At 52.6% G+C, this 11,226-nt stretch overlaps 1 protein-coding gene across 1 annotated transcript; it reads right to left on the bottom strand.

Moving 5' to 3' along the window:
• Positions 1 to 2,152: 2,152 nt before the first annotated feature.
• On the bottom strand, positions 2,153 to 7,717 carry LOC130974759 (uncharacterized). The gene is made up of 2 exons (XM_057899618.1): positions 6,582 to 7,717; positions 2,153 to 6,500 (listed from the first exon to the last, which is right to left on the bottom strand). The coding sequence occupies exons 1-2, from the start codon at positions 7,715 to 7,717 to the stop codon at positions 2,549 to 2,551; spliced, it is 5,088 nt and encodes a 1,695-aa protein (XP_057755601.1). The 3' UTR covers positions 2,153 to 2,548.
• Between the last annotated feature and the right edge of the window lie 3,509 nt (positions 7,718 to 11,226).

The raw sequence follows: 11,226 nt of genomic DNA, 5'->3' as shown, positions 1-11,226 counted from the left end.
TTAGTTGCGAGTAGATGTGTTAGGGGGGAAAGTACCATTCCAGGGTAGGCTTTTTCTTGTTCTTTTCGCCATTTAGTCTTGATTGGCCTTAGTCGGGGAGTCGTGGGGGGTAGTGTCTGTATTCGGCCTGAGCAACCGATCTCTTAGACTGACTGGATGGTCCCCCCATGTAGGTATGGCTCGCACGGTTTCTCGGGCATCCGTTAACCCCGCGGCGTACGATCCCTATGCTTGGGTCGTTTCCGACTTGAAGGATTCGCCTAACCAAATGGGCGAGGAGGAGCTCACCGAGTTCCGACAAGCCGGGTACTTGTGCGGAGGGACTGACGAGGAGGCTAATTATGACGTTTTCGTCCCGGCTCCTCACGAGCGATTGTACGAAATCAACTTCCAACCCCGCCAGGTCGCCGACTGGATTTGGTTCTACAAAGCCATGTTCACTCAAGTCGGAGTTCGTATTCCGTTTTCAGCCTTTCAAATGGCGCTTTTAAATCGAATTTCCGTGTCACCGTCGCAGTTGCATCCGAACAGTTGGGCCTCGATCCGCTGTTTCGAGATGGTCTGTGAATATCTCGAACTGCCGGTGTCCGTGGATGTTTTCCTCTTCTTCTTCACCCTCACAAACCCTTCCAAGGAGGGGAAACATAGAAAGGGGTTCATGTCCTTCCGGTCTGCCCAAGGTCGGAGGATTTTTGGTTTGTTTGAAGACTCTTATCACGGGTTTAAGGACAAATATTTCAAAGTCCGCCCTGTCAAAGGTCGTCACCCCTTTTGGTTGTCGTTGGAGGGAGTACGGCTCATCCCGACCTATTGGAGTTTCGGGGCAGGGTCTAATACTTTTATTAAGGTAACCTATAATGGCATGTCGGCAGTGGATAAGCAGATCGCTGAAGTGTTGGTAGCAGTCTTTGGGAAGAACCTAGTCAATCCCCACCTCCTTATGGGTGACCGGGAGTCCGGTCGTAATTATATTTGTGAGGAACTTGTACTTTACCCTTTACCTTTTGTTTTTATTGACATTTTATGGCGATTAAATGATCTTCTTTACTTTCCTGCAGTGGAGATGTCTGCGTCGGTGACGGGTCTTCCCAACTTGTTCCAAACTTTCCTCTTGGCCAGCGACGACGAAGGGGATAATGACAAATCTGCTGCTGAAACGTCTGCAATTCCTCCAGAGGACAAAACTACTTCAGGACAGGAGGCCGCGGTTGACGGAACCGGGACCTCGGCCCAAGCTGCCCAGGCCGAGGGCGAGAAAACGGTTCATGCCTCTCCCTTTCGCGAAGTAATAGGCCAAGGGGGTTCGACGTCTGCCCATGAAGTCGACGATGGCGTGGAGGTGGTCCCTAACCCTAAAAGGAAAAGGAAGGCGTCTTCCAGTCCCGAGGGGGTCCTCACCGTCATGGAGAGGAATTTTGATGCAGGGAACTTCATAGATACCCAACTGATCCCTGGTACTGAGGAGTACTTCCACGAGTCTTCCCTTGCCGGGCAAGCGAGGTGGGTGTACCGAACCCTTCTGCGGGGTGCCGTGATAGCCCGGAAGGCCGAGTTTGAGCTGTCCGGGATGGAGTCCCTCCGCAGGAGGTTGGAGGCTAGTGGGAAGGCTAATAATGAGTTAAAGAGTGAAGTTGAAACTCTCCGGAAACAGTTGACCCAGTCGAACGAGAAACTCGATGCCGCCGAGAAAAAGGCTACTGCTGCCGAGCAGAAGGCTACTGCCGCCGAGCAGAAGGCCACAACTGCTGAAAATAAACAGAAAGAGTCAGCCGCATCGGTGGAACGTTTGGTCGAGCGTGAAATGGCGTTGGAAAGTCAGGTCGGCGCGGCGCAGAAGCGTGTGGCCGAAGTTGAGAAAGAGAAGCAGGCCGTGGAGGCCGAACTGTCAACATGGAAGGCGAAGTATAAGGACGTCGTCAAACAGGGCAAGGGTGCGATCTTGGCGACCGAAGAGGCTCTTAAGGCCCAGGTCAAAGTCATTGCTCCCGAGTTTGATACGTCGGCAATTGGTGTTCTTAAAGTCATTCAGGATGGCAAAGTCGTCGACGCCCCCAAGAAATGAATCTTCTGTTTACAGTTTTTGTCTAGCCGCTTTGTTTTGACTTGTAAACTATTTTAGTTTTAGCCGTTTTTGGCTTGTGAACAATTTGATGTTAGCCGTTTTATTTTGGCTTGTGATCAGTGACCGTTTTAATCGTTTGCCCAAGTTGTCGTGATAAACTTCTCCTTATTCGTCTGGTTGTATTTCCGTTTCTATTAACCGTTTTTGGTTTATTGTCGTCACTTATATCAATGGCCCATGGCCTTTCGCGTAGTCGTTACGATTGTGGTTGACGGGTTCCCGGGGTGATCAGTCCCGGGGACGCGCGTCGTCGTTGGACGTGGTGGTTTATCTGAAAAATTGAGTGACAAAATAGGAGAGAAAATTTGCACAAGTATATCTTATTCGGTAGTTGCATAAAGGACTCGTAAGTCGCTATGAGAAGTTCAAAAGTTAAATTTGCAAATTAACTACTTAGCTAGCCTGGTCGGCTTGTCGGGCCATTCTCTAGGAGTAGAATCTTCTTAGGTTGTCCGCGTTCCATGTTCTCGGGACTTCTTTGCCGTCAAGCCTTTCCAACTTGAATGCTCCTTTTCCCATCACCTTTTTGATTCTGTAGGGGCCTTCCCAGTTCGCCGCTAGCTTGCCTTCTCCGGGGGTCGGTAGGCCGATATCATTTCGCCTCAAGACGAGGTTGTTTGGCTCAAATTCCCTCTTGATCACTTTGGTGTTGTAGCGCAGAGCCATTCTTTGTTTTAGCGCCGTTTCCGTCAGATGGGCCATTTTCCTGGTTTCATCTATCAGGTCTTTTTCTATGGCTTCCTCCACTCCTTTCAAAAGCAACCGCGGGCTCGGCTCTCCGATTTCTACGGGTATTACTGCGTCTACCCCGTACGTTAGTCGGAAAGGAGTTTCCTTAGTGGAGGATTGTTCGGTTGTTCGGTAGGACCAGAGGACCGCTGCGAGTTCGTCGGCCCAAGCGCCCTTTTTATTGTCCAACCTCTTTTTTAGCCCCGAAAGGATGACCTTATTGGCGGACTCTACTTGTCCGTTTGTCTGAGGGTGTTCTACCGAAGAGAACCTTTGCCTTATACCCAGGCCGTCGAGAAACTCCGTGAACTTCTTGTCAGTAAACTGCGTGCCGTTGTCTGATATGACGACTTCCGGTATCCCGAATCGCGTTATCACCTGCCTCCACATGAATTTCCGGCAATTGGACGAGGATATGGTAGCCAGTGGCTCGGCTTCTATCCATTTGGTGTAGTAGTCAATTGCGACTATGAGGTACTTGACTTGCCCAGGGCCGACTGGGAAGGGCCCTAAGAGGTCGACTCCCCATTGAGAAAATGGTCGAGAGGTCGTTAGCAAGCTTAGCTCGGAGGCCGGTGCCTTGGCAAAGTTGGCGTTCTGTTGGCACTTTACGCATTTTTTGACAAACTCCTTGGAATCCGTCATCATCGACGGCCAGTAATATCCGGCTCGGATTAGTTTCCTCGCTAAGGCCTTACCTCCGATATGGTGTCCACAGCAGCCCTCATGGACTTCTCTGAGGACGTAGTCCGTCTGATCGGGGCGTAGGCACTTCAGTAGGGGCTGGTTGAGCCCCTTCCTGAACAGCTGTCCTTGGATGACGGCGTATTTGGCCGCTTCCCTCCTCAATTTCGCCGCATCCTTTTCATCATTAGGGAGTTTGCCGTGTTCTAGGAAGTTGGTGATGGGGTCTAGCCAGGAAAGACCTAGGGTTGTCATGTGCAAAGTGATTGCTGGTTCTCTTGCCATGCCTTGGATGAGAGACCGGTTCCCTTCCCCTGGCTTTGTGCTGGCCAACTTTGATAGGAGGTCTGCCCGTGTGTTCCTTTCTCTAGGTACGTGGTGGACCGTGACCTCTTCGAACTTTTGGCTCAAGCTTTTAACCTTTTCCAGGTACTTCTGAAGCAAGGGGTCTTTGGCTTGGTAGCTACCGTTTACTTGGGAAGTGACGACTTGGGAGTCACTGCATATTTCCAGTCTTCTCGCGCCGACTTCTGCCGCTAGGGTTAAGCCTCCTATAAGGGCTTCATATTCTGCCTGGTTGTTCGAGATGGGAAACTCGAATCTGACCGACTGTTCGTATACAATCCCAATCGGGCTTTCCAGGATGATCCCGGCACCTCCAAAGGTCTGGTTGGAGGCTCCGTCCACATGGAGCTTCCACCGTGTACCCACGTCTTCGCTTGGGTCTCCCGTTACTTCAACTAAAAAATCCGCCATGGCCTGCGCCTTGATGGCTTGCCGGGGCTCGTACCGTATGTCATATTGGGAGAGTTCGATGGACCAAGTCATCATTCTTCCCGCCAGATCGGGTTTTTGGAGAACTTGCCGGATCCCTTGGTCCGTTCTGACGACAACTTGGTGACTTTGGAAGTACTGTTTTAACCTTCTCGAGGAAGTTAGGAGTGCTAAGGCTAGCTTTTCCAACTTGCTATATCTTAATTCTGCCCCTTGCAGGGCCCTGCTTATGAAATAGACTGGCTGTTGAGCTTTCCCGTCCTCCCGTACCAGAACTGCGGCCAGGGCTTCGCTTGTTATAGCGAGGTATAGGTATAGTGGTTCCCCGTCCTTTGGCTTCCCGAGAACGGGAGGTGCCGCCAGGATTTCCTTGAAGTGTTGAAAGGCTTCTTCACATGCGGGTGTCCACTCAAACGCCATCCCTTTCTTCATGAGGTTAAAGAATGGCAGGGCCTTTGTCGCCGAAGCTCCGAGAAATCGGGATAGTGAGGTCAACCGTCCTGCCAACCTCTGGACGTCCTTGATGCAACCCGGGCTCTTCATCTGGAGTATTGCCTGGCATTTCTCCGGGTTAGCTTCTACCCCTCTCTGAGTTATCATAAATCCCAGGAACTTGCCGGCTTCCATGGCGAAGGCGCACTTGAGGGGGTTCAGCCTCATACCGTGTTGACGGAGGGACGCAAATACACTTGCCAGGTCGTTCAAGAGGTCGTCAGGTCGTGTTGTTTTTGCCAGGATGTCGTCCACGTAAACTTCAACTGTTTTCCCTATGAGGTCGTGGAATATCCTGTTCATCAGCCTTTGATATGTTGCCCCCGCATTTTTCAAGCCGAATGGCATTACCTTATAGCAAAAAGTTCCTCCTGGCGTTATGAACGCCGTCTTGTCTTCGTCGGAACGGTGCATCGGTATCTGATTGTAACCGGAGTAGGCGTCCATGAAACTTAGATACCGGTATCCCGCCGCGGCGTCGACGAGTGCATCTATGTTGGGGAGGGGGAAGCAATCTTTGGGGCATGCTTTGTTAAGGTCAGAGTAGTCCACGCACATTCTCCACTTGCCGTTGTGTTTTCTCACCAATACCACATTCGAGAGCCATGTCGAGTAGTCCACTTCCCGTATGAAGCCTGCTTCTAGGAGGCTGGCCGTTTGCTTGGCTACCTCCTCTGCTCTTTCCGCCGACATCTTTCTCCTTCGTTGAGCCACTGGGCGTGCTTCCGCCTTGACGGCTAGATGATGTGAGATGATTTTTGGATCTATGCCCGGCATGTCGGCTGGTGTCCAGGCGAACAAGTCCCTGTTGGCCCTTATCATTTCAATCAAAGGTTCCTTCAGCTCATGTGGGAGGTTCTTGTTAACGAATGTGAACTTTTCCTCTTCGTCACCGATTCTAAACTTCTCCAGGTCCCCTTCTGGTTCTGGCCTCGGCTTGTCCTCTACTCTGGCATCAAGGTCGGCTAGGAACACGCCGGATGCTTCCTTGGACTTCTTTCGAAGGGAAAGGCTGACGTTGTCACAAGCGACCGCCGTCTCGAGGTCTCCCCTTATGGTGCCTATGGATCCGTCATCGGTAACGAACTTCATAACTAGCAGCTTGGTGTTGATTATGGCTTCAAAATCGTTGATTGTTTTTCTTCCCAAGATGATGTTGTAGGCTGTGGAATCTCGGAGGATTACGAACTCGGCCATCGCCGATCTTCGGCCTTGGATTTGCCCCACCGAGATTGGTAGGGATATGACTCCGTCCGGTTTGATGAAGTGATCGCCTAGCCCGATAACCCCGTGTTGGTGAGTCGTCAGGTCGGCATCCTTTAGCCCTAGTGCGTCGAACACGTTGCGGAACATGATATTTGAATCAGCTCCTGTGTCGACGAGGATCCGTTTGACGAGGCCGGTTCCCACTCTGGCCGTTATGACCATGGGGGGGTTTTCCGGGGCGTCGCTGAACCATTGGTCTTCCGGGCCGAAAGAAATGGATGGAGGTTTCTTAGAGCCTTGCACCGGCGGGGATGAGATCGTCAGGACCTTAGCGTCTTTCTTGTGTGCCGATCGGGATTTTGGCGCGGCGTTTTTTGCCGTTACCACGTTTATCACAGTGAGGCCGTGGTCTCTGTCTTCGGGTTCTTGTCGCCGCTTAGCCGAACGGGCTTTGCCTTCCTCGTCTTGATCGCGATAACGTCTCTTCGACTCCCTGATGAGATGGGAGAACGCTGCTAGCTTTCCTTCCCTTATCGCTTGTTCCAGCGCATCCTTCAGGTCAAAACAGTCCTACGTTTGATGGCCATAACCCTTGTGGTAATCACAATAAAGGTTCTTGTTTCCTCCCGTTCGGTCCTTAAGTGGTCGGGGCTTCGGAAGAATTCCCTTCTCTGCTATTTGCTGGTAGACTTCCACGATGGGGAGAGTGAGTGGAGTGTAGTTAGTAAACTTCCCGACCCGAGGGAACGGTCTAGGTGCTTTGTTTGATGCCTCCTCCCTGGATTTTTCTTTTGTTCTCTCTCCGTCACCGGGTTGCCGAGCCTGGCTATAGCCGGACTGCCGCTTATTGGCAGCCACGACTCGGCTGACTTCCTCATCGTTTATGTACTCCTTGGCCACCGTCTGGATTTCATGCATTGTCCAAACCGGTTTCGTGGTAAGGTGTTTTCGGAAGTTCTCGTTGAGGAGGCCGTTTGTTAGGCAGAGACTGGCCACCGAGTCGGTTAAGCCGTCGATTTCCAGACATTCGTCGTTGAACCGATCTAAGTATCTCCTGGTCGGTTCTCCTTGTCTCTGGGTTACCCCTAGAAGGTTGATAGGGTGCTTGGCTTTTGCTATCCGCGTTGTAAATTGGGCCAGGAATGCACGGCTGATGTCTGCGAAATTGTAGATGGAACCTTGAGGGAGGCCGTTAAACCATCTGATCGCTGGCCCTGTTAGGGTTACCGGGAAGGCGCGGCATCTTACTTCGTCCCCTACTCCCTCTAGATTCATCCTGGCCTCAAAGGCCGTGAGGTGTTCAAGGGGGTCTTGAGTTCCGTCGTACCTCATGTCCGTTGGTTTGTCGAAGTGTTTCGGCAACCGGACCTCGAAGATAGATCGGTGGAACGGGGTGACGCCCATTATCACAGGTTGTCGTGTTCTCTCAGATCTCCCTTCTCCGCCTTCACGACCTCCCGCCGCTCGACGGGTTGGTCTGCCGCGGGAGTAGATGATCGTGTCATTTCGTCTTCTTCTCACGGGTGACTCCTCCCGCGAGCTCTCCGCCTCCGTCCGGGATGCGGATGTACGCCGCGGGCGGCTCCTGTGGGAGTCTTCCTCCTCGCTCCCGGGAGACGGGGTATAACTGGGATCGGTAAACCGTTCCTCCCGCTCCCGGTCGGCCAGCTGTCGCTCTAGGTTCTGGACTCTGTGGCGTAGCTCCTGCATTATTATGGCGCTATCGCCGCCCCGTTCCCCCGAATGGTCGCGCCCTCGTGTGTTGTTGGGGGGATCTCCGCCGTCCCCCTAGCGAGGCGACGGAGGCTGCCCCCTCCGCTCCTGCTGCTCGAGCTTGGTCGCCGGGGCCCAGCGCGACTTCCATTTAGGCAGGGAGTCCCCACAGACGGCGCCAATGTTCGGTTGTCGGTTTCCGGACAGGTAGGATTCACGGGTGGAGGAGTGAGGAGACCCTGACCTTGATCACGCTGGTTGCGGGCCTCCCGAGCAGTCGAGCACTTGTACTGGTGAATGGTCGAGGGGGGGTGTCACCTGCAAAGACACTCCGACGCCTAAGTCAGATAATGTGCAGGCGGGAAAAGTTATGTGGAAAGGTGACGTACCTCGGGAGAAGAGCCAATCTTCCCCTTATATACATGTCAGTAGTGGGCCCCTTGTGAGGACAGGCCCATATTCCCAAGGACATTGTCCTGTAGCCGCGTGTGGGTCGTACAGGACACGTGTCCGGGTCGTTTGAAGGGCGAGGAGTCGGGTCGGGTGGATCTCGGGTCAGGGTCGACCCTTCGGGTCTTTGGGCCGGGCCGTAACAATATATATATATATATATATGTTTTTACTTGAAGTGAAATAAACTGCAGAATATTCTAAAAATGTTTTTTTTCTAAAAAACAATTACTAATAAATTTTAGTTATAAACTTTTAAATTATAAAAAATTTAATATAATTATAAGACCAACAAAATAATTAACCTTTGTCCGAGGACATTCAAACAGAATTTATCTCACTTTTCATTTTTTTTTTCAAAAGCCAAAAGTTTATAGTAGTGCAGGTGCAGCAAGATAGGACACAAGAGACAAGTCGGGTACCCTATGCATTGAGATTATAGACCCTCGTATTATCATTAAGTCAAAAGATGTCGACCACTTTACCCTTTTGTTCTTTTCAAGAAATGGTGGGATCTGGAGAAAGATTGGATGCAACTATGCTCTCTGTTACGGCCCGGCCCAAAGACCCGACGGGTCGACCCTGGCCCGAGCTCCACCCGACCCGACTCCTCGCCCTTCAAACGACCCGGACACGTGTCCTGTACGACCCACACGCGGCTACAGGACAATGTCCTTGGGAATATGGGCCTGTCCTCACAAGGGGCCCACTACTAACATGTATATAAAGGGAAGATTGGCTCTTCCCCCGAAGTACGTCACCTTTCCACATAACTTTTCCCGCCTGCACATTATCTGACTTAGGCGTCGGAGTGTCTTTGCAGGTGACACCCCCCTCGACCATTCACCAATACAAGTGCTCGACTGCTCGGGAGGCCCGCAACCAGCGTGATCAAGGTCAGGGTCTCCTCACTCCTTCACCTGTGAATCCTACCTGTCCGGAAACCGACAACCGAACATTGGCGCCGTCTGTGGGGACTCCCTGCCTAAATGGAAGTCGCGCTGGGCCCCGGCGACCAAGCTCGAGCAGCAGGAGCGGAGGGGGCAGCCTCCGTCGCCTCGCTAGGGGGACGGCGGAGATCCCCCAACAACACACGAGGGCGCGACCATTCGGGGGAACGGGCGGCGATAGCGCCATAATAATGCAGGAGCTACGCCACAGAGTCCAGAACCTAGAGCGACAGCTGGCCGACCGGGAGCGGGAGGAACGGTTTACCGATCCCAGTTATACCCCGTCTCCCGGGAGCGAGGAGGAAGACTCCCACAGGAGCCGCCCGCGGCGTACATCCGCATCCCGGACGGAGGCGGAGAGCTCGCGGGAGGAGTCACCCGTGAGAAGAAGACGAAATGACACGATCATCTACTCCCGCGGCAGACCAACCCGTCGAGCGGCGGGAGGTCGTGAAGGCGGAGAAGGGAGATCTGAGAGAACACGACAACCTGTGATAATGGGCGTCACCCCGTTCCACCGATCTATCCTCGAGGTCCGGTTGCCGAAACACTTCGACAAACCAACGGACATGAGGTACGACGGAACTCAAGACCCCCTTGAACACCTCACGGCCTTTGAGGCCAGGATGAATCTAGAGGGAGTAGGGGACGAAGTAAGATGCCGCGCCTTCCCGGTAACCCTAACAGGGCCAGCGATCAGATGGTTTAACGGCCTCCCTCAAGGTTCCATCTACAATTTCGCAGACATCAGCCGTGCATTCCTGGCCCAATTTACAACGCGGATAGCAAAAGCCAAGCACCCTATCAACCTTCTAGGGGTAACCTAGAGACAAGGAGAACCGACCAGGAGATACTTAGATCGGTTCAACGACGAATGTCTGAAAATCGACGGCTTAACCGACTCGGTGGCCAGTCTCTGCCTAACAAACGGCCTCCTCAACGAGAACTTCCGAAAACACCTTACCACGAAACCGGTTTGGACAATGCATGAAATCCAGACGGTGGCCAAGGAGTACATAAACGATGAGGAAGTCAGCCGAGTCGTGGCTGCCAATAAGCGGCAGTCCGGCTATAGCCAGGCTCGGCAACCCGGTGACGGAGAGAGAACAAAAGAAAAATCCAGGGAGGAGGCATCAAACAAAGCACCTAGACCGTTCCCTCGGGTCGGGAAGTTTACTAACTACACTCCACTCACTCTCCCCATCGTGGAAGTCTACCAGCAAATAGGAGAGAAGGGAATTCTTCCGAAGCCCCGACCACTTAAGGACCGAACGGGAGGAAACAAGAACCTTTATTGTGATTACCACAAGGGTTATGGCCATCAAACGCAGGACTGTTTTGACCTGAAGGATGCGCTGGAACAAGCGATAAGGGAAGGAAAGCTAGCAGCGTTCTCCCATCTCATCAGGGAGCCGAGGAGACGTTATCGCGATCAAGACGAGGAAGGCAAAGCCCGTTCGGCTAAGCGGCGACAAGAACCCGAAGACAGAGACCACGGCCTCACTGTGATAAACGTGGTAACGGCAAAAAACGCCGCGCCAAAATCCCGATCGGCACACAAGAAAGACGCTAAGGTCCTGACGATCTCATCCCCGCCGGTGCAAGGCTCTAAGAAACCTCCATCCATTTCTTTCGGCCCGGAAGACCAATGGTTCAGCGACGCCCCGGAAAACCCCCCCATGGTCATAACGGCCAGAGTGGGAACCGGCCTCGTCAAACGGATCCTCGTCGACACAGGAGCTGATTCAAATATCATGTTCCGCAACGTGTTCGACGCACTAGGGCTAAAGGATGCCGACCTGACGACTCACCAACACGGGGTTATCGGGCTAGGCGATCACTTCATCAAACCGGACGGAGTCATATCCCTACCAATCTCGGTGGGGCAAATCCAAGGCCGAAGATCGGTGATGGCCGAGTTCGTAATCCTCCGAGATTCCACAGCCTACAACATCATCTTGGGAAGAAAAACAATCAACGATTTTGAAGCCATAATCAACACCAAGCTGCTAGTTATGAAGTTCGTTACCGATGACGGATCCATAGGCACCATAAGGGGAGACCTCGAGACGGCGGTCGCTTGTGACAACGTCAGCCTTTCCCTTC

Source organism: Arachis stenosperma, chromosome 1 (assembly GCF_014773155.1).
Source record: "Arachis stenosperma cultivar V10309 chromosome 1, arast.V10309.gnm1.PFL2, whole genome shotgun sequence".
Classification (NCBI taxonomy): Eukaryota; Viridiplantae; Streptophyta; class Magnoliopsida; order Fabales; family Fabaceae; genus Arachis; species Arachis stenosperma.
This window is presented reverse-complemented; position numbering and strand designations above follow the sequence as displayed.